Source organism: Manis pentadactyla, chromosome 2 (genome assembly GCF_030020395.1).
Source record: "Manis pentadactyla isolate mManPen7 chromosome 2, mManPen7.hap1, whole genome shotgun sequence".
NCBI classification, from domain to species: Eukaryota; Metazoa; Chordata; class Mammalia; order Pholidota; family Manidae; genus Manis; species Manis pentadactyla.
Window position 1 is genome coordinate 81385615 of NC_080020.1, and position 24542 is coordinate 81410156.

The 24542-nt window shown below is 36.5% G+C and overlaps 1 protein-coding gene across 7 annotated transcripts in view; it reads left to right on the forward strand.

The window, feature by feature from the left end:
- The window catches only part of AP3B1 (adaptor related protein complex 3 subunit beta 1), a 306085-nt gene that overhangs the window by 150373 nt on the left and 131170 nt on the right, over positions 1-24542 (forward strand). For all 7 annotated transcript variants that reach the window (XM_036914138.2, XM_057494089.1, XM_036914137.2 and 4 more), the window contains 2 exons: positions 9770-9879; positions 18077-18253. In XM_036914138.2, coding sequence (XP_036770033.1) covers positions 9770-9879; positions 18077-18253 — 287 coding nt within the window. The remainder of the gene's footprint in view (positions 1-9769; positions 9880-18076; positions 18254-24542) is intronic.

Consider the following 24542-nt stretch of genomic DNA (forward strand, 5'->3'; position numbering starts at 1 on the left):
AGTTGTTTTCCTGATTTCTCTTTCTGTTGGTTCATTGTTAGTGTATAGGAAAGCCACAGATTTCTGTGTGTTAATTTTGTATCCTCAAACTTTGCTGTATTCTGATATCAGTTCTAGTAGTTTTGGGGTGGAGTCTTTAGGGTTTTTTATGTACAGTATCATGTCATCTGCAAATAGTGACAGTTTAACTTCTTCTTTACCAATCTGGATTCCTTGTATTTCTTTGTTTTGTCTCATTGCCATGGCTAGGACCTCCAGTACTATGTGGAATAACAGTGGGGATAGTGGGCATCCCTGTCTTGTTCCCGATCACAGAGGAAAAGCTTTCAGCTTCTTGCTGTTCTGTGTGATGTTGGCTGTGGGTTTATCATATATGGCCTTTATTATGTTTAGATACTTGCCCTCTATACCCATTTTGTTGAGAGTTTTTATCATGAATGGATGTTGAATTTTATCGAATGCTTTTTCAGCATCTATGGAGATGATCATGTGGTTTTTGTCTTTCTTTTTGTTGATGTGGTGGATGGTGTTGATGTATTTTCGAATGTTGTACCATCCTTGCATCCCTGGGATGAATCCCAGTTGGTCATGGTGTATGATCCTTTTGATGTATTTTTGAATTCGGTTTGCTAATATTCTGTTGAGTATTTTTGCATCTACGTTCATTGGGGATATTGGTCTGTAGTTTCCTTTTTTTGGTGGGGTCTTTGCCTGGTTTTGGTATTAGGGTGATGTTGGCTTCATAGAATGAGTTTGGGAATATTCCCTCCTCTTCTATTTTTTGGAAAACTTTAAGGAGAATGGGTATTATGTCTTCTCTGTATGTCTGATAAAATTCTGAGGTAAATCCATCTGGCCGGGGGATTTTGTTCTTTGGTAGTTTTTTGATTACCGCTTCAATTTCGTTGCTGGTAATTGGTCTGTTTAGACTTTCTGTTTCTTTCTGGGTGAGTCTTCGAAGGTTGTATTTTTCTAGGAAGTTGTCCATTTCTCCTAGGTTTCCCAGCTAGTTAGCAAATAGGTTTTCATAGTACTCTCTAATAATTCTTTGTATTTCTGTGGGGTCCGTCATGATTTTTCCTTTCTAGTTTCTGATTCTGCTGATTTGTGTTGACTCTCTTTTCCTCTTAATAAGTCTGGCTAGCGGTTTATCTATTTTGTTTATTTTCTCGAAGAACCAGCTCTTGGTTTCATTGATTTTTGCTATTGTTTTATTCTTCTCAATTTTATTTATTTCTTCTCTGATCCTTATTATGTCCCTCCTTCTGCTGACCTTAGGCCTCATCTGTTCTTCTTTTTCCAATTTCGATAATTGTGACATTAGACCATTCATTTGGGATTGTTCTTCCTTTTTTAAATATGCCTGGTTTGCTATATACTTTCCTCTTAAGACTGCTTTTGCTGTGTCCCACAGAAGTTGGGGCTTAGTGTCGTTGTTGTCATTTGTTTCCAAATATTGCTGGATCTCCATTTTGATTTGGTCATTGATCCATTGATTATTTAGGAGCGTGTTGTTAAGCCTCCATGTGTTTGTGAGCCTCTTTGCTTTCTTTGTACAGTTTATTTCTAGTTTTATGCCTTTGTGGTCTGAAAAGTTGGTTGGTAGGATTTCAGTCTTTTGGAATTTTCTGAGGCTCTTTTTGTGGTCTAGTATGTGGTCTATTCTGGAGAATGTTCCATGTGCACTTGAGAAGAATGTATATCCTGTTGTTTTTGGATGTAGAGTTCTATAGATGTCTATTAGGTCCATCTGCTCTACTGTGTTGTTCAGTGCTTCCGTGTCCTTACTTATTTTCTGCCCAGTGGATCTATCCTTTGGGGTGAGTGGTGTTTTGAAGTCTCCTAGAATGAATGCATTGCAGTCTATTTCCCCCTTTCGTTCTGTTAGTATTTGTTTCACATATGCTGGTGCTCCTGTGTTGGGTGCATATATATATTTAGAATGGTTATATCCTCTTGTTGGACTGAGCCCTTTATCATTATGTAGTGTCCTTCTTTATCTCTTGTTACTTTCTTTGTTTTGAAGTGTATTTTGTCTGATATTAGTACTGCAACCCCTGCTTTCTTCTCGCTGTTGTTTGCCTGAAATATATTTTTCCATCCCTTGACTTTTAGTCTGTACATGTCTTTGGGTTTGAGGTGAGTTTCTTGTAAGCAGCATATAGATGGGTCTTGCTTTTTTATCCATTCTATTACTCTGTGTCTTTTGATTGGTGCATTCAGCCCATTAACATTTAGGGTGACTATTGAAAGATATGTACTTATTGCCATTGCAGGCTTTAAATTCGTGGTTACCAAAGGTTCAAGGTTAGCCTCTTTAGTATCTTACTGCCTAACTTAGCTTGCTTATTGAGCTGTTATATACACTGTCTGGAGATTCTTTTCTTCTCTCCCTTCTTATTCCTCCCCCTCGATTCTTCATATGTTGGGTGTTTTGTGCTGTGCTCTTTCTAGGAGTGCTCCCATCTAGAACAGTTCCTGTAAGATGTTCTGTAGAGGTGGTTTGTGGGAAGCAAATTCCCTCAGCTTTTGTTTGTCTGGGAATTGTTTAATCCCACCGTCATATTTGAATGATAGTCGTGCTGGATACAGTATCCTTGGTTCAAGGCCCTTCTGTTTCATTGCATTAAATATATCATGCCATTCTCTTCTGGCCTGTAGGGTTTCTGTCGAGAGGTCTGATGTTAGCCTGATGGGTTTTCCTTTATAGGTGACCTTTTTCTCTCTAGCTGCCTTTAAAACTCTTTCCTTGTCGTTGATCTTTGCCATTTTAATTATTATGTGTCTTGGTGTTGTCCTCCTTGGATCCTTTCTGTTGGGGGTTCTGTGTATTTCCGTGGTCTGTTCGATTATTTCCTCCCCCCGTTTTGGGAAGTTTTCAGCAATTATTTCTTCTAAGATACTTTCCATCCCTTTTCCTCTCTCTTCTTCTTCTGGAACCCCTATAATACGGATATTGTTCCTTTTGGATTGGTCACACAGTTCTCTTAATAGTGTTTCATTCCTGGAGATCCTTTTGTCTCTCTCTATGTCAGCTTCTATGCATTCCTGTTCTCTGGTTTCATTTCCGTCAATGGCCTCTTGCATCCTATCCATTCTGCTTACAAACCCTTCCAGAGTTTGTTTCATTTCTGCAATCTCCTTTCTGGCATCTGTGATCTCCCTCCGGACTTCATCCCATTTCTCTTGCGTATTTCTCTGCATCTCTGTCAGCATGTTTATGATTCTTATTTTGAATTCTTTGTCAGGAAGACTGGTTAGGTCTGTGTCCTTCTCTGGTGTTGTCTCTGTGATCTTTGTCTGCCTGTAGCTTTGCCTTTTCATGGTGATAGGAATAGTTTGCAGAGCTGGGACGAGTGACGGCTGGACGAACGTCCCCTCTTCTTGGTTTGTGGCCCTCCTCTCCTGGGAGAACAGCGACCTCTATTGGCTTGTGCTGGGCAGCTGCGCGCAGACAGGGTTTCTGCTTCTTGCCGGGCTGCTATGGAGTTTATCTCCGCTGTTGCTGTGGGTGTGGCCTGGTTCGGGCCTCTGCTCCAAAGTGGTGGAGTCGCGTTGGAGGGGGAGCGGCCTGGAGGCTATTTATCTCCGTAAGGGGCCTCCCTTCTCCCTGCAGCCCCGGGGTTAGGGTGCCCAGAGATCTCCATGTTCCCTACCTCTGGATTAAGTGTCCCGCCCTGCCCCTTTAAGACCTCCAAAAAGCACCCACCAAAACAAAACAACGACCACAGAAAAAAAAAATTTTTTTTAATTTAAAAAAAAGGTGGCCGCTCATTTTTCTTTATTCTCTGGCACCAGCCTCAGGCATCTGTTCACCGATCTTGCTGCCCTGTTTCCCTAGTATTGGGGTCTCTATCCCTTTACGACTTCCAAAAAGCGCTTGCCAAAACAAAACAGCAAAAAAAAAAAAAAAAGAAAAATGGTTGCTCGCTTTTCTGGTGTCCTCCGGCACCAGGCCACTGTTGCCCGCTCACTGTTCTTGCTGCCCTGTTTCCCTTGTATTGGGGGCCCTATCCCTTTAAGACTTCCAAAAAGCGCTCTCCAAAACAAAACAGCAAAAAAAAAATGGTTGCTCGCTTTTCTGGTGTCCTCCGGCGCCAGGCCACCGGTGCCCGCTCACTGTTCTTGCTGCCCTGTTTCCCTAGTATTGGGGGCCCTATCCCTTTAAGTCTTCCAAAAAGCGCTCGCCAAAACAAAACAGCAAAAAAAAAAAAAAATGTGGTCGCTTGCTTTTCTTATGTCCTCCGGCGCCCGGCCTCCGGTGCCCGCTCACTGTTCTTGCTGCCCTGTTTTCTTAGAGGGCCCTGCACTCTGGCCCAGATGGCTGGGGCTGGGTGTTCAGCAGTCCCGTGCTCCATCTCCCTCCCGCTCTGCCTATTCTTCTCCCGCTGGGAGTTGGGGGGATGGGCGCTCGGCTCCCGCGGGGCCGGAGCTTGTATCTTACCCCCTTCGCGAGTTGCTGGGTTCTCTCAGGTGTGGATGTGGTCTGGATATTGTCCTGTGTCCTCTGGTCTTTATTCTAGGAAGGGTTGTCTTTGTTATATTTTCATAGATATATGTGGTTTTGGGAGGAGATTTCCGCTGCTCTACTCATGCCGCCATCTGCCGCCCCTGTCCCATTATAATGTTTTTTAACTTTAAATCCTGACAACAGAGCCCTCCCTCTTCCTATCACAAGGTCTGATTTTAAGAATAAATGCTGTGAATGAGGCCTCAGTTTCTTTAAATAGTTGTAAAATCATTTGAGGGTGTAAGAATTTGTGATACTTTGATTTTACATTAATATCCATAGATCATTATCTTTTCACATACTGTACCTTAAAATCTTAGGGACAGCATTTTTAAAAGATCCCTTGTTTTTACATATATTCAATATATTCTTAGACCTGTAGTTTTATTGTTTTTTAATGTTACTGACTTCTCCCTTCTTGACATGGAAAGGACTTTTCCAGGCAAACATGAAGCTTGCCTTGAAATAGTCCAGTATCACTATCTAAGATCAATTTGATAAACAAATTTCATAAGGACATTTGGGAGAAATCTGCATTTTGGTTAGTTTAGGATAATTTAATTATCTAAGGTAATTTGCTGTAGCTAACATATTAGCAAAATTTTCTTGTCTGAATAACAATCTTACCATCTCCTGTTAACTCAAAAGACTGGAGCAGAGATTAATTTTTTTTGTTTTGTTTGGGTTTATATAATTCAATAAACATTTATTGAGAACTTGAATCAGTTAAGTATTTTTTAAATGCTGAATAGATTAATAAGATGCTTATTCAGTCTCTAAAAGGTTCCTGCCTTTAGGGAGCTCACAATCTAATGGAGGAAGACAGTAATATAAAACTAGTGCATTACAGTCTTCCATATATTGACCACTACCTCTGTTGCCAGCTGTTTGAGTTAATGTTATCTTGTTAATGTTATGCAATCTCCCTGTGCTTCAGATTCCTCATTTGCAAAATGAGGATAATAGTAGACTGTACTAACCTTACGAACATTGTGCTAAGTGAAGTAAGCCAGTCACAGAAAAACAAACACTGAATGATTCCACTTGTAGGTGGTATCTACAGTTTAGTCAATTCACATCATCAGAACATGGAATGGCCATTGCCAGGGACTGGGGGAAATGAGAAATGGGGAGTTACTAATCAGTGCGAGTAAAGTTTTAGTTACATAAGATGAGTAAGCCCTAGAGATCTGCTGTGATCAACAGTAATGTACATTTAAAGTTTTGTTAAGGTGATAGATCTCATGTTACAAAATGAAAATAAAAATAGTAGGCTGTACTTCTTTTTTTTTATTTTGCTATCATTAATATACAATCACATGAGCAACATTGTGGTTACTAGATCCACCCCGTTATCAAGTCCTCACCACATACCCCGTTACAGTCACTGTCCATCAGCGTAGTAAGATGCTATAGAGTCACTACTTGTCTTCTCTGTGCTATACTCCCTTCCCCAAGTCGCCCCACCCTCTGTGTTATGCGTGCTAATCATAATTCCACTTATTCCCCTTCTCCCTCCTTTCCCACCCACCCTTCCCAATCCCTTTCCTTTTGGCAACTTGTAGTCCATTCTTGGGTTCTGTGAGTCTGCTGCTGTTTTGCTCTTCAGTTTTTGCTTTGTTCTTATGCTCCACAGATGACTGAAATCATCTGGTACTTGTCTTTCTCCACCTGGCTTATTTCAAAGAGCATAATCCCCTCTAGTTCCATCCATCTCGTTGCAAATGGTAGGATTTGTTTTCTTCTTATGGTTGAATAATATTCCATTGTGCATATGTACCACCTCTTCTTTATCCATTCATCTGCTGATGGACACTTAGGTTGCTTCCATTTGGCTATTGTAAATAGTGCTGTGATAAACATAGGGGTGCATATGTCTTTTTCAAACTGGGCTGCTGCATTCTTAGGGTAAATTCCTAAGAGTAGAACTCCTGGGTCAAATGGTATTTCTATTTTGAGTGTTTTGAGGAACCTCCATACTGCTTTCTACAATGGTTGAACTAGTTTACATTCCCACCTGCAGTATAGGACGTTCCCCCTTTCTCCACATCCTCGCAAACATTTGTTGTTCCTTGTCTTTTCTGTGTTGGCCATCCTAACTGGTGTGAGGTGATGTCTCATTGTGGTTTTAATTTGCATTTCCCTGATAATTAATGATGTGGAGTATCTTTTCATGTGCCTGTTGACCATCTGAATTTCTTCTTTGGAGAAGTGTCTATTCATATCCTCCACCCATTTTTTAATCGGGTTGCTTTTTGGGTGTTGAGGCATGTAAGTTCTTTATATATGTGGGATGTTAACCCCTTGTCTGATATGTCATTTACAAATATATTCTCCCATATTGTAGGATGCCTTTTTGTTCTGCTGATGGTGTCCTTTGCTGTGCAGAAGCTTTTGAGCATGATATATGTCCATTTGTTCATTTTTTATTTTGTTTCCCTTGCCTGAGGAGATGCATTCAGGAAAAAGTTGTTCATGTTTATATTCAAGAGATTTTCCCTATGTTATATTCTAAGAGTTTTATGGTTTCATGACTTACATTCAGGTCTTTGATCCATTTTGAGTTTACTTTTGTGTATGGGGTTAGACAGTAATCCAGTTTCATTCTCTTGCATGTAGCTGTCCAGTTTTGCCAACACCAGTTGTTGAAGAGGCTGCCATTTCCCCATTGTATGTCTGTGGCTCCTTTATTGTATATTTATTGGGCATCCTTGTCTTGTTCCCGATCCTAAAGGAAAAGCTTTCAGCTTTTCTCTGTTAAGTATAATGTTGGTTGTGGGTTTGTCATATATGGCCTTTATTATGTTGAGGTACTTGCCCTCTATACCAATTTTGTTGAGAGTTTTTATCATGAATGGATGTTGAATTTTGTCAAATGCTTTTTCAGCAACTATGGGGATGATTATGTTGTTTTTGCCCTTCTTTTTGCTGATGTGGTGGATGATGTTGATGGATTTTTGACTGTTGAACCATCCTTGCATCCCTGGAATAAATCCTACTTGATCATGATGGATGATCTTTTTGATGTATTTTTTAATTTGGTTTGCTAATATTTTGTTGAGTATTTTTGCATCTATCTTCATCAGGGATATTGGTCTGTAACTTTCTGTTTTTGTGGTGTCTTTGCCTGGCTTTGGTATTAGAGTGATGCTGGCCTCATAGAATGAGTTTGGGAGTATTCTCTCCTCTTATACTTTTTGGAAAACTTTAATAAATGTTTGATAAAATTCAGCAGTGAATAGGCTGTACTTCTTATGAGTGAAGATCATTAAGTTTTGTTGAGGTCAAGGAGGAAGCTAGGAATGGTCAAGAACATAGGATCATTTTGTGCATATTGGGCTTCTGGTGGAGTAGCACCAGGTACTGTGGCCTTTGAGCAGCAGCAGGTACCATAAAGGAAAAGCAAGGTGGAATTACCTAAAGGAATGAGAACACATGTGGGGGAGGCAAAATAATGATCCCCTCAAAGATGTCCAGGTCCTAAAGCCTAAAACTTGTGACTGTGTTACCTACCTTATACATCAAAAGAGATATGATTGTTATTGTGATGCTTGAGATGGAAAGATTATTTGGGAAGACCCAATGTGATTAAAAGGGTGCTTATAAAAGAACAAGGGAGGCCAGCAGAGGCAGAGGTCAAATGCCAGTGCTACAAGGGGTCCTTGAGCAAAGGAATGCAGGCAGCCTCTAGAAGTTGGAAAGAGCCAAAATAATGATTTTCCCCCAGAACCTACACAGAGAATTTAGTCATCTTGACACCTTGATTTTAGCACCATAAAACTCATGTTAACTTCTGGATCCAAAACTATAAAATGGTAAATTAGTGTTGTTTTAAACCGCTATGCTTGTCATAATCTATGACAACAATAGGAAACTAATACAGCATCAAGGGATGAATAATGCCAAATACATATTTCAATTATAGCCAATCCTGCCTCTGTATAATATTAAAATAAACCTTTGTAGTGTATTTCAGGAGAATCTCTAATATCCATGAAACCCTATTAATAAAAAAATGCCAAAATAATAAGTAAAGGCAATGTTGATTTATTTCTTTGCGTCAGTGGCATTTATAATTGTTAATATAAGATTCATTCCATAAGGTCAGGTGCTCTGGTTAGTTATATTACATTTCTCTATTTCTGCCACCAAAAATGTAACTCTGAATCAGTGATTAGCCACTTCAGTGTATTAACTCAATCTCAGAATCCCAGTTTTGAGGATCTGCTTCTTGGAGCCACTCCCAGTATCAATTACTGTATGTGTTAAAGCTCTGGCAAGAAACAGATGACACACTTAAAAGGAACAATTGAAGACAATTTAATAAAGGAACTATTTGTAAGATGTTGTCAGGTTTGGGGGACACCAAGAAAGTATGATGTAACATCAACAAAGTATGATGCAACCCCTGGGGGGTTAACAGTTCAGCAACAGTAGGAAGCCTTTATCATATCTACAAGTAAAGGGAAGGGGTGTGAGTTGTGGGAGCAGTTACCAGACCCTAAATAATGAAAAAGCCACTCTCAGGAAGTGAAACCTTCAGTGGAGGAGCAAGCACTGTCAGGAAGGCTGGGCAGGAGAGAGATCCACTAAGTATCCCCTCCCCACTGGCAAGGGAGTCTGGTAGATGAATGCAGTCCATAGAGGTCAGCCTCTAAGGTCACAGAGTTGAGCCAAGAAAGGCAGAGAGTTTATTCATGGGACACATGGAGAAAATCTGGCTCATAGTCCCACTTTTTCTGGCTCTGAAGTCCATGCTGTTTCTATAGAAACACCTTTCCTACTACAAAGAATCCTTACTAGGCACTTTTCTGGACATACCATATAAGGAATTTTTTTTCTAGTTTGCTGTTTTCTTTAGAATTAGAAAAATGTTAGACTGTAGGTGTTTGACTACCACTCTGTAATTGGTGGGAATCAAAGAACGATATTTGAGAGCTGTGGATACAAGCCAAAGATGCTTGAATATTATGGTGAACAACATAACCTTACTTTGCTTTTCTGATTTCAAGAAGCAGAGATTGGAAAAGGATATCAGAAGCTAGGCAATAGCAACAAAGGTTAGAAATTAAAGTATACTCTTCTACTTAAGATGAATGTTCTCCCAAAAGCTTTGAAAGCACACTCTTGATTATAGTTTTTACTTTGTCATTTAAGACATGTAGAATGTTTTGCTGATTTAAATTTACATTTTACCAAGGATATTGCACTTGAATTGAGTTATACATACTTAATAGAAATAATCTCTGTCTTTTTCAGAAATAGTTGTTGCTGAAAGTGTGGTTGTTATTAAGAAGTTACTGCAAATGCAACCTGCACAACATGGTGAAATTATTAAACATATGGCTAAACTCTTGGACAGTATCGCTGTGAGTACCAATTAAGAGATCTTTGCTGAATTCAGCTTAATTTTAGTCAGTAAATTGTAGTTTTGTTCAAAGAAATGGACATTCTGAAGTATATTGGTTAAGAGAGCTAAACTATCTGGATTCAAATCCTGGTTCTAAGATTCCACACTGCTGTGGAAGGAAGTTACACATCTGAGAAAGGGGAAGAGTACAAGACACACTGCAGTGTTAGATTGGAATTGGAGGTATCAGTGTAAACTTCATGGCTTTTTATATGGATTTCTAGGTGTGTGAGTGTATATATTGCATGTATGTATGTCTATACATTTATATGTACACACTTGAATGCGTATATGATGTGTTCAAACATCTGTTTCCCAAGATTGTCATTTGAGAGGGCCTATATGCAATAATACCCCAGTACTAATAAGCAGAACTAGTACCCATATCTTGTTTTTTTTAGAGATAAAGTTTTACACCATAAAATTCACTTTATTTAGTAGTTTTTGATATATTCATAAGGTTGTGCAATAATCACCACTGTGTAATTTCAGAACATTTTGTCTTCTCTGAAGAAGTTCCATGCCTCAAACTCCTGATCCTTCCTTTACTCCAGCACTTGACAACCACTAATCTACTTTCCGTCTTCATGAGTTTGCCTATTCTGGACATTTCATATAAATGGAACCATGCAATAAGTGGCCTTTTGTGTCTGGCTTCTTTCATTTAGCGTGTGTTCAAGGTTCATGCATATTGTAGAATGTAGTACTGCATTTTACAGTAGACGCTGGTTTCTAAATTCCATTTACCTCTCTCCATTTCTCTAAAGAACCAGCACTTCTTAGAGAAAATGGCTGATTTCAGGCATAGAACAAAGAAAGAACAAGATGATCTTAGAACATCTTATTGTGCCAAAAAAGCAAGGTCATACTCTAGAATGATAGAGACATGTCAAAAAGATCCAAGAGCAGTCTTGAAAGGGCTCCCACTGGCTGATTTGAGCAACAAAATAAATGATAGTAAAAGGATTATAACCTGTTAAATAGAGTAAGAGTAAGAATTTCTGAATCCACACTAGAACGAATGAATGAATGAATAAGAAAAAAGGGAGGCTCTTCCTTACAATTAAAAAAACAATTACTGTGAAATGAATAATACAATTAGAATATCACCATTTGCCAGCCATAACAATGATAATTAATTCAGGCAAGAATCATTAATAAATGCTAAAAAATAAAATAAGGGGTGAATATTTGAATAATAGGATATTTGTACTGTCTTCAAGTCTATCTTCATAATATACTTCTTAATTACAAAGGGTACAATTAATGACTTTTGACTTTACAGTGGGGAAACCTGGCAGACACTAGCTGAACTAAAGGAATATAGCTAACATTGCCAGCAATGGGATCATGTACGTTCTGGTAAGATAGAGTGAATAGAACTCAGCATCAAGTCTATTGAATTCCTGCCAAAAATAAATGACTTGAATGTAATCAAGAGGAAACATCAGACAAACCCAGATGAGGGTATTCTACAAAATAATTAGTTTGTACTCCTTAAAAATGTCAGTATCATGAAATGTAAAGAAAAACTCAGAAACTTTTTCAGAATGAAAGATTTAAAGGATATGACAATTCTATGCAACAAAATTTTGGACTTTCTTTTGCTATAAAGGATATGTAGGAATAATTGGCAAAATCTCAATAAATCTATAGATTAGACAGTAGTATGGTTCACTGTTTAATTTCCTGATTGTTAAATAATTTTACAATAGATATGTAAAAGCATTTTATTAGGAAGTTTACATTGAAGTGTTTTTTTGTGTGTATAAGGGCATGTCTACAACTTTTATTCATTCAGAAAACCTTACTATATATAGATAGCTAAAGCAAATGCAGTAAAATGTAACTTGGGGAATCTGGGTGAAGGGTGTTCAGAAATTGTTACTTACTATAAACTCTTACTATTCTTGCAGCCTTTCTATAAATCTGAAATTATGTTTAAAAATCATGTTAAAAAATAAATATTAATCTTGGCTCCACCACTTACCAGCTCTGTGTTTTTACATCAAATTCTCTGTACTTCACTTTTCCCATCTGTACAATGATGACAGCAAAAGAATCTATATTGTAAGTATTGCCTCAGTTCATATATGTAAAACTCTTACAACATTGCCTGGCATATAGTAGCACTGCATAAGTGCTTGCTGTTATTATCATGTCTTATTTCATTCTCTTCTTCCCTTTGAAACTAAAGTTTTTGAAAGAATTATCTGAAAGGAATTTAATTTCCTTTCCTTAAACTCTTCAACCCAACACAGCCTGATTTTGACTCCCCACCAGTCTACTAATTCTGCCTTTTCCAAGGTTACTATTTTTTATTAAATCTGGTAGATAATTTGCTGTCCATGTCTTTCTTAATTTTACAAGAGTTAGCATTTGTCTTCACTGATCACCTCTTGCCTTTTGAAACATTCTCCATGGCATTCATCTGCTTTTTCTTCAAACTCTTCTCCATTGTGTTTGTCTTTTACTATGTCTATCTCTTGACAGGGTTATAGTTTATGAGAAGTATATTATTTCCTTTGAAGATGAGATAATCTATATTCTGAATCTCTTCAGAGAGTAATATTTGTGTAGTTGAAGGTGGTAGATGGCAAAGTTTGGTGCCTACCAGTCAGGACCAGTGTTTAATATCTCTAGTAGCAAAATTTCTTTGCCTCTGGGTGTTAGTAAAGCTTGCAGGGCAGTTATATGTTTATCTTACAGCTAACAGTAAGATTCATAGGAATCACTTAGCATCTGAGCTTCCACCCACAGCTCTTGCCAGAGAGTTCCTTGGTCTTCCTATCTACTCTTATTGTTGAGTCTAATAATCAAAGCAAGGACTTCTCATAAAACTTTTGTATGAGAGGTATGAAGGTTAAGAAGGCAGATTTGATTTTAGCAAATTTAAGATTGAAATCATACCAGTTATCTTCTCTGACCACATGATATGAAACTAGAAATCAACATGAGGAAAGTAAGACAAGTGTGTAGAAATGAAACAGCACACTTTTAAACAACTATTGAGACAGAGAAGAAATAAAAAAGGAAATAATCTCAAAACAAATGAAAATGAAAACAGCATATCAAATATTATGGGATGCAGCAAAAGCAGTTCTGAAAGGAAAGTTGATAGCAATAAGTGCATATATTAAAAAATTAGAAAGATCTCAAAAAACAACCTGACTTTACACCCCTAAGGAACTACAAAAAGAACAAGAACAAATTAAATCCAAGGTTAGCAGAAAGAAGGAAATAGTAAGCATCAGAATAGAAATAGACAAAAGAGTGACCAGAAAAAATAGTACAAAGGGTCACTGAAACTGAGAACTGGTTCTTTGATAAGATAAACAGAATTGACAAACCAGGAATAAAAGAGAGAAGAATCAAAAAAGTAAAATTAGAAATAAAGATGAGACATTACTGCTGATACTCAGAAATACATAGGTAGACTCATAAGAGACCTGCACTGAGAGGCAGGCTCCCAGGGGAAGCTGCAGGAGGCTGTAAGGGAGCCATTGCACACTGCGGCAGAAGAACAGCACAATGGATTAATCCTCCATTTGATTAATGAGTTAATGAGGTGAAGTTATCAGTCTCCATGGTATATATGATCAATCTGGGACCAGAGCTAGTCTTCTTGTCTTGCTAGCTGATATCTTTCCTAGTAGAGCAAACTCATTTTGTCTACCCATGTCCACAGTGAACTCTGGATTCAGACTTGGAGTTCCATCTTGGTTCCACCACTGACAAGCTGGGAGATATTGGGCAAGTTTCTTAACCCCTTTGTGCCCCTGTTTTCTCATATATCAACTAGAGATAATGGTACAGCCTCTTCCTAGGGTTTTTGTGATACTTGATTGAGAAAACAGGTCTTAAAAGCAGTGCTGGGCACATGGTAAGAGCTCAATAGTTGTAGGCTATGTAATTTTTTAAAAGGGAACTGAGATATAATGAGTCATAAGAAGTACGAATGACCAAATATGTATTTTCCAGGTATATTTGGTCTTCATCCACAGTTCCTGAAAACACTTCAGAGCCTTAAAGGTGAAATGGGTGCCTTGTCATGTTAATAAGAGACTTTTGGAACCCACCCAAGGGCAGGGGCTGGAGGCTGAATCAGCCGGTGGCCAATAATTTAGTCAATTTTGACTATGTGGTGAAGCCCTCACAAAAACCTTTGAGAAGAGCTTATTGCTGTCTTGGACACCACTTCTTTGTCAGAGAGAGCTTCTTTGTTTGGGGAATCAGAGCTCTCCCACCTGCCACACAGTCGGGCTCTGCGAGGACAGAAGCTCCTTTATTTGGGACCTTGCCCCTATTTCTCTTCATCTGGCTGTTAATTTGTATCTTTTACAGTATCCTTTATTAATCTGGTAAATATGTTTTCCTGAGTTCTGTGAGCCACTCCAACAAATTAATCAAACCTAAGGGGGAAGTCATTGGAAACTCCAATCTGTAGCCAGTAGGTCAGAAGCACAGGTTAACTGCCTGGGGCTTACGAACTGTGTCTGGAATTGGGGGTGGAGGGCAAGTCTTGTAGGACAGATCCCTTAAACCTGGGGAATGTGCTACTGTCTCCAAGCAAATAGCATCAGAATTGAGTTCTTGGACACCCTTTTGGTGTTCAAGAATTACTTGGTGTTATGTGTGGGAAGACCCCTCCCCACATACTTAATCACATTGGAATCGGGTCCAGGAACCTGGAGTTACTACTGTTACGGCTAATACAATACTATCATTGTTGTATATGAAAAAACATCACAGAAACATAGATTTTATTGTAATCAGGACTTTGAGTCTATTTGTTATTTATTAAGTGGCATAGTTGAAAATATGAAAACAAAAATTTAAATCTACTTTCTAAGTTCATTCAAATTGAATAGATTTATGTCAGCAGTGCTGTCAGAACTTACCTAATCAGAACTATATGTTCTAATTGTGAATATTTTATCCTTTGCATTATCCTTCACTTGTAGTAAATACAACTTTTGGAGAAAAATTCTTCCACAATAAAATATATGTTACCTGAGGATTGTTCTAACAGGGTTTCACATAATGTTGAATGGGGCAGTTGAGGATTTCATATCATAAAAGAACAGTTGACAGATATTACTCCATAAAGACTACCGAGTAATATTGAAATAGCACTTTATATACTTGTCTAGGGGTCTCGCTGAATACCTGCCATTTCACAAGTTAACTACACTTGCCCTGCCACCCCAATTTAATTCAGACTTAAGCTTTAATGCTTTTTGAGTCCAGATTCAGAATATTGGATCTGATTTGCTACTTGTATCTAGTTTGTTCAGATGTCTACTGATTTCGCCTTTGACAAATTTAAATAAATAAAAGTGATGTTTTTGCAGAACTTACTTTACACTGTTGCATTGTGTAGTGAACTGGTGTTGAAACACAATAGCTTTTAAATTGAACTGCTTACAGAGTGATCTTTAAAATCTTTCTAGATGTCTTTCTAGAACTGCTGTGGTCAGCAAGAGACATTATTTGTTTTTGCAGGCAAGTTAATGTGTTAAAATGGCAGTGGAAACTGCCTTCTTAGAGAAGTTTAAAAAGTGCACTTAACCGCTTGCTCAGGGCATTTAGAATAAAGAGTCAGGCAAAGTCAGGCCAGTTTGTCTCTGCAAATCTTGAAAAACAAAGATCTATAATGAAAGTATTCTATCATATGCATATGTGTATTGTTAGTTTGGTTTTAGTTCAACAATCCTATTTATCCCATCATAGAAAAGACCATGGAGAACAAAAAGTGACTAATTTTCTTACTGGCTCTTTTGTTAATAGCTGCAAAGTCTTTGAAAATAGTCTCCAATGTATCAGTGGTGTAAAAGTGGAAGGAAGTTAATTGGGAGAGAAAGGGAGGGCTGGAATCTGAAAATCTTGTGATTCTGATTACAGTGAAATGCATGAAAATATGGGTCTTTCATTTTCCTAAGCTTTTTAATAAAATGCCATTGCCATTGCCAGAAGTTTGGTATAAATATGTTTTTATTGATATTTCTTGTGAAGTTTTCTGAGTTTTTTTAAATGTTTACTTGGAAATGTTATTATCTCAGCTCCAGAATTTCTGAATATTATCCTGCCCCAAACACCTACACCACCTTGAGATTTTCATTTAGAGTATTAGAATTTGTTGATTTTTAATTTTTTTTCAAAGAGCTGTATTTCAAATAAATGCCTTATGAATGTTTAGAATGCTTAAATATAGTTATTTTTATCTTAGTTTATTAATAGGAATATAAACAATCTCTTAAAACTTTTAGGGATTGTCTTTTTAATTGCAAAAAGAATTATAAGTGCGTTACGAGATGAAATTACTTAAAAGTGGGGCAATAAATTGTGATATGTCATAAATTAACACTTTTTATGCTAGCAATATATAATAAAATATTTAAGAAAAATAAATCTACCATAACTGAAATCTGAAGTTGCCCCTATATCCTTATTTAGAGGTACCTTTCATTATGGCAGACAATATGAATTGCTTCATACTGGAAAATTTAATGTACCACTCAATTACTATTTTTTAGCTCAATTTAAAGTAATAGATTGGGAGTAAGGCCTTAATGCAGTGTAACCTATGGAACATTAGAAATAACCTCTTTTATTCCAGAAATCAGTATACATTAAGGATATCAGTTCTATCATACATGAATAAATTTATTATAGTATTTAGCATTATATTTAGTACTTATACTTAGTACTTACACTTATTACATAATATACTGATTTCTTCTCCCTTGTTAAACTTATTCTAATATTAATCTATAGATGATGCTATTATCATATTTGAAAATATATGCTTTGATTATTTTTGATGACCTCATTCTGATATTAGTGAAAGACCTTACTTAGGTGTACCTTACTAATTTTATATTATTTCATATAATGGGTGTTTTGAAAGAACATAAGATGGTAGATACTGTGATAAAATTTTAGCTGTACAAAGGTCCTTATTCTTATTTTCTTCTTCATCAGTCATACTATGTACAGCTATGAAAGTATAGTGAAAATATTAGGACTTTATTTGAGATTTGGAAAAGGACTTCAAGAGTGTTATTTCTTGTGATGCTACCTCTTAATGATAGGCATTGGCTTTTCATTTATTATAAACAGCAAATTTTCTATACAAGGTGAAAATGTTTATGGAAACTAATTTACATACCCCTTCAAATTCCTTTTGGAATAGGAGAGGATACAAATAAACAAATAGTAATAAAGCTAATTTGCATACTCTAAAATGTTGGTCTTAATGGTGTTGATGGAACGTTTCCAATTTATAGCAAAGCAGTTATTTAAAAAAAACAAATTATATTGAAATGTACTTTATTAAAAAAATAATGCCAAAGTGCAATGTTGGACAAATGTATCCTTATCTCTTTGGTTGATTAACAAATAATAGACAAGGATTCATGATTTATAAGCAGACCTGGATGATCTTATCAGCTTTATGTATTTTCAGTGCTGTAGATACAGATACATAGAGGACAATAAGAATTTTGATTTAAATCATAGTCTTTAATGAATCTATTCCTTTTTCTTTATTATCTGTGGATTCTCAAAACATGGGCTGCAGACCACCTGTCAGAGAAATCATCCCTGATGCTCCATAAAATGTGGATTACAGGGTTCTACCACAGAACCTTTTATCCTGGAGCTGATACCAGAACTCTGCAGTTTTAGTAAGAACCCTAGAGGATCATTATGGACATTGAGATTTGTGAGCCAGTGCCCTAGAACAGAGGGCAGCAGACTTTTCTGTAAATTGCTAGGTAGTAAATATCTTCAGCCTTATTATCTTTGTTGCAGCTATTCACCTCTACTGTTATAGCACAAAAGGAGCAATAGTAATACATACGTAAATGGGTATGTGCAGCCAGATTTGGCCCAAGAATTTGCAGATCTCTGATAGACTCAAGATTTTGTACCACTGTTTTTTCCTGTATGAATCTTTTCTAAGGCATTAGCTCTGAAGTCAGTTTTAAGGAGGTTTCCTGTGTGCTTATTTTTTGATAACTGAAAAATGTCCATATACATTAAATAGATTAATAGATGTAGAATCTTTATAATATTTAAAGCTTTTTCTATGTTAACATTAAGGAGAGTATGATTATTTATTTGTAAACTATATGATCTGCTTCTCATATTAGGTTCCTGTGGCAAGAGCAAGTATTCTTTGGCTCATGGGCGAAAACTGTGAACGAGTTCCTAAAATTGCCCCTGATGTTTTGAGGAAGATGGCTAAGAGTTTCACTAGTGAAGATGATCTGGTAAAACTGCAGATTTTAAATCTGGGAGCAAAATTGTATTTAACCAACTCCAAACAGGTAAGCGTCTTATCCTTAGTTCACCTGTATGATACCTGCTTTCCTCTGTGCTCTGATGAAGCAGCTAAGGTCTATTCATGCATTGGTCTGCCCATCAGTTACTAGGTGCTGCCTCTTCAAGGTTCTGCATTAGATGGTAGTGTGCAAAGAGAGGACATTCTAGTCTAGTAAGGGAGAAAAACAGATAAAAAATGAAATAGTATGTAGTAATTGCTATAATATTGAAGTATTGAGATACAGTGGAACTCCAGAGGAGAAAGTTACTAAAAGTCTGAAGTATGAAAGAAGTGAGAGATCAGAGAAACTTTCATGAAGAGTAAGACTCTTGACTAAGGGCTTGTAAAGAGTGGTTTACTATACAGAATAAGTAAAGAAGAGAGCAGAGGGTCAGCCACAATACTGCTTGATGTTTTCAGGAAATTAAAGGCTGAGTCTGGAAAGATAGGCAAGGCCAGAATTTGGAGCGGCAAGTGCTATAGACCTTGTCCTACAGGTGCAGGGAAAACCATTAAACATTTTTAAACAGTGGTATAATTTACCAGATTTTCAGTTTAGAATATTTACTTTTTATATCAGTTGATTCATTGAGGAATTCTTGGTAAGAAGTGGAATCACTTCCATATATCAAATAGGGACTTTCCCATCCTTCTTTCTTTATCTAAATTGCTATTCTTCACAGGTGGAGGATTTAACCTGATTAGTGAGGCTGGAAAAGGATTCTTGCTCATTTGCAAGTCCTCTTAGTGGACTTTATGCTCCATATCTTGTCTCTATTTCTCTCTAATTTTTCCTTTCTCTCTGACACTTTGCCTCTGTGGATTTTTTTCTCTGCTTCCCTATTTCTCTGTTTTCCTGCTCTCTTTCTCCACTCTGCCTGTGTATCTTTCTAACATCCTTCATACCTTCATGCACACACCCCACCAGCACAGTCTAATGTCTGTGTCTGTCACTCTGCTCTCTTTCCTATTAGTGTGCATCTCTCCTGTTTTATATTTGTTGTGAGTCTCTCCATATCTGCCTCCCTTTTTTCTGCCTTCTCTACCTACCCATAGGCCACACTCGTTTCTAATAAGCTGATGTTGGCCATTTAGAAACCTCAGGTTATCTTCTCAAATTAATTTCTGTGTATGCTTTGGGATTGTCTTCATCCCTAATTATGTTGTGAGTTTTATTAGATTTTTTTGTGTTGCTAGTTTTATAACTTTTGCTGATTGGTATACAAGATTTATGATCAAATGATTATGAATATTTTGAGTATATTTTCATGTTAGATTTTATCTCCACATTTTAAGTCAGTCTTTGAAAGGAATCAGTTAATTATTTCTGAGTGTCATGTAGATTGCTTCATGCAATGGGTTACTTTTCAAAAGCTGAGTAAAAGAAAGGAAATGTATGTTTACTATTGAGTTTCTTGTTTATTGATGAAAACACTATTTTAGCCTGACATTCCTTGTGTTCACTAAATCCATGCAGTATTGTGAGAGTCAGTATAACATCTACAGTATTGTGATTGTTATGACTTTCAGTGTAGTTTGACTAAATATATCTAGTTTATAGATTATTATAAGAGAAAAGTAATATAAAATTATTATGTTAACTTTATTAACATTCTAGTTATGTCTTATTAAACTAAATGAAGGTTGTTTCGCCCTCTTCTTTGTAGCTATGAACTACTAAAGAAATGTAGTACTCTTCAGAAATTGTAGAGTGTATTCTATATCTTTTATCCAGTGAACTTGAAGACAACTTAGTTTTCAGCCAGATATATATTTTTTAACTTTACTATTAATTGGAATTTTAGAGCTCAGCTTCTGAAGGATTCTGTTATATATTGTAGAATGATACTTCTTTTGCCAGGCGATTTCATCTGGGGAGCTCTCTCCTTGTACTCCAGGCAAAACCTCAACCCAGACAGGAGAGAGGGCTCTTGATTCTGATCAGGCAAGAATTTATGAACAGGTTTAAATAATGCTGGTAAGAAAGGAATTCATTAAAGTGAAAATAGTAGTGAGTGTCAGCATAGCATAGTGCCAGGAAAAGTGGCTCTTTTATTTGTATAGCCATACAAGTAGCAGAAAGCAAGGAAGAACGGAGGAAGAAAAGGCAATATTATCCCTTGCCTACTCGTAAAGCTGGGATCACCTTGCATCCAGTGTCCTCTTGATATGCACAGACATTGTGGAAGCTGTGTCCCTGTCACCCCAGAATTTGGGAGAGCCATAGAGTGCTGGATGGAATGAATTTTATGTTTTGAGAACTTTCCAAAGCAAAGAAAGGAGACTTTCTAGCAGGCTGCTAAAGAATGTGAACAAACGGCTGCTGTTCCATCCAGATCACCCAAGCAATGGGAGAGTGCAAGCTCCTCCATACTTAGAGGATCCTGCAGCTGCTTCCCTGCTTATCAGAAATAAAACAGAGAAAGGACTTGTGCTAAAGACTAGAATATTGAATGAAATAGCAAAGTGATGAAGATAATACTGGTGGAGGATCTCTTGAACCAGAGTAAGGTCTGAGCCCTTATCTTTGTCAAAAGAAAGACTTCAGAAACAAAGCACAAGAGGCATCAAGTAGTTGTTTTATTTAAAGTGACAGCACACATTTAGGTGTTCAGGCAACCTAAAAGGAGGCATGCTTAGGGGTTTAGGGGCTGGGGTTTTATATTATAGTATCTTTTCGGTAGGGGTTGATATAAGGCATGATATATATAGGTGGTTAATATTCCCTTTGAAGTTTTGTCTTAAGAATAGGGTTATTTAGGTGAGTGTGTTGACACAGACTCTGAATTCTCTGCCCACATTGGTTCATTTACATTCCAGAGGTCTGTTGCTCATCCTGGTTACAGTGTTACTTAATTAATTAAGGCAACTGGAAGAAGAGGAAGAACAGCATGTAGGTTAAGTTAAAGAATAAGCTTGGCATTTTTCAAAGACTAAGTAGATTTTACAATGGCATGACCCTTGTCCCATTTACCTACTCTACCTCACTTCTAGATAACCACAATAGACTTCACCACCAACTGGTGAAAACAGTGATGTTTAGAAAATGTACCAAATTTTCACACATATCTTTAAATAATTCATTGGTTTTAAATGAGTAAATATATAAATAGATGAAGGTGTCCTGTAGGGTTGTGCTCTATTTTCCAGTTTCTCATGTTTTTCAAGAAAAGGAGTTTGAGAGAATTGAGAAATGAAAATTAGCATTAAAGAGTGATTTTTTAGCACCATCAACTTAATACCATTTTTAAGTTGTATGGTTCCTATGCATTGGATATAAGAGACTAAAATGATTGCTTTGACCTACATGTAAATAATTGTTTTCTGTACTTATTTTAGCCATCTTTAAAATGAACTAGGGAAACTTGAGCCATAGTAGTCAGGGACTGGTGTGCAATAAAGTTCTGATATTTGTTTGTAGATCTGAATATTCTGTGTGGTCTATATAACTCAATAATGATTTCCATAATTTTTATTAAATTATTTAGCTATAGGGAATCTAAATTGACCTTTATTAGATTTAGGACATTGTGTTCATTGCAATTATAAGGAATAATTGCATAGTAAAATTCATTAATGCTTCAAAATGTTTTACCTGGTGTAAAAAAAGAATTTAAAATTTACTCAACAGTCTGCTCTTGGTATGGTTAAGTTCCTACTGAACTGACACTCCAAGAGAGAATAATTATAAACTCTGGAAAAATACAAAAGATAAATAAGTGTCTGAAGTCTCAGAAGAGTAAAGAAAACAGGAAGATTTTGGAGGAGAATTGACACTTGGAAGAAGGGAGTGTCACAGAATAAATCTCCTGGCTTTTTTATGGCCTTCATTCTGAGGACAGGCTATAGTTGACACTGTGCACAGAGGCTAAAACTCCAAAATGAAACCTAGAGTCCTTCTGGCATGAGAAAGTGGAAGACATAGTTCAGGAAAACTACAGATATTGGAAAGTGAAGGATGAATTCTAGAAAGGAGAGAGCCAGAGTGGGGAAACCTCAAAATATGTGAATAACTCTCCCCAAGTCTCTGGCCAACCCCTGTACCACACATACCCAGGGTGGATTCAGAGCAGCATAGCTACAAATAAGGGAACCAAACTGAAATTTGAGCTGCACCAAAGAGAGAGTTTGCACTTTGAACTCAACCAAGTTAATTGCCTACTAAAACAAACATCAGTACTCATTCAGAGTATAACAGTGTCCAGGGTCTCTACAATGTACAGGGTCTCATAATATCTAACATATAACCCCAAATTATATTAGGAACCAGAATGGGGAGTTACTGTGTAATGGGTATAGAGTTTCAATTTGTGAACATATAAAAATAGCACTTTACACAGACTACCTCATTTAATACTCACAAAAACTTTATGAGGTAGTGGGTGTTATGGAAGTGGGTGTTAAAAAGGTTGTATTGTGAATTAAGTGGTAGAAGGAAGGTTAATCTGAAATTGAATGTTTGGAGATGGATGGTGATTGAACAACACTGTGAATGTACTTAACGTTGCTGAACTGCACACTTTAAAATGGTAAATTTTATGTATATTTTACCATAATAAAAAAAAAACAAGAAAATATAATGAACATTCAAGAAAAAAAACAACAGAAACCAACTCTGAGATGACCCAGATGTTGGAATTTGCAGGTAAACATTCTGAAACAGTTTTTTATAACTGTGGTTGGTGGTAAAAAGCAAAATGTACTCAAAATAAATGTAAAGGTAGGAACTCTCAGTGGATACATAGAACTCTAAGAATCGAATCGAAATTCTGGAACTGAAAAATACAGTACTTTAAGAATCAATATATTGCCTATCTTTAATATTACATATTCTTTAACATTTTATTATTTTTTGTTTTGGATATAGAGATACAAATTGCCACATACAGTTTTTTTTTTTAACTCTTGCATTATGATTAAGACTTTCAAGGTAAACTTCTGTAAGCTTCTTTAATTTTCTGACTCCAGGCTCTTTCAGATGGAAGTTTGTATTTGGAAAGCAGTTTAACAGAGTGTGATAACTACCATAAAACTTTTGCTGTCAATTACTGGGAGGCAGGTAGTGATTAAGAGTACAGGCTCTACTATTAGACTGACTGGTTTCAAATCTGTTTTGCACTTATTAACTACATGATTTTGGATAAATCATATAACCTTTCCAAGACTTGGTTTCCTCATTTGTAAAGTGGGAATTACAGTAATGTAGTCAGTTCCTTTTAATGGAACATATATTTTCTTAAAAGTCATTGTGCTTTATAAAATTGCACAATAAAAAACACAAGGATCATTGGAAAAATGGAGCTAGGGGTACAATACTCAAAAACTTCCTTCATGATGCATTAAAAGGAAAAAAAAAGTACCTAATAAAACAGCACAGTTTTACACATATTAAATGGGTAAAAAATATATAGATACTACAGTGAATATAGCTCTTTACCTTGAAAGAGACCTGAGGTTTGCTTATGGAAGTGGGTATTAAAAAGGTTGTATTGTGAATTAAATGGTGGAAAGAAGGTTAATCTGAAATTGAATATAAAGTTGTACCACCTATAACAGGTGTGGTGATCTGAGTTGGGTGTGTTTCATTATTCCTCCACAACCCAGTGCAGCTGGGTAGAGTATTCTGCCTTCACCTAGTGTTTCTTGCCATTGAAATCATGCCTAAGCAAACAAAAAATTCATATTATGCCCAAATTGTTTCCTAATATGTCAACTGAGTTGGAACAATTCACATTATCCAAACTGTCTTTAGAATAGAACTGACTATACCTACCTCACAAAGTTTTTGTGAGTATTAAATGAGGCAGTTTGTGTAAAGTGCTAAGATAGTGCTTAGTTCATGTTAACCCTAGTTGACACTGTTAACCAATGCTAGATTTTTCTTAAGAGAATGCGAGTATTTACAGTAAGGGAATGAATCCAGTTACTGAAAATCTCTATTCTCATTGCAAAAAACATTTCATTTGAGTTTATCCTACTGAGAAAAGGGTGCTGAAAATCCCTCTTTGATATTTTATAAAGAAAAAAATTGTTAGAAATAAATACTAAGAGTAGAAAAACACTGCTAGAAAACTGACAATTTTCAGTTAAACATTAGAAAACTCAAAAGATTTTGAAACCAGTTGAAGTTGCTGCAACTCTGAAGTTCTTAAGACATAGTACAAAGATTTAGCATGACTTCCTTGAAATAGCATACTGAAGTCCAAGAAAGAAAGTTATGATTTTATTAAACTGATTAATAGCAATTAAAAATTATGGAATAAAAGGTGCATTTGTTTAAATTTCCTCTGTCA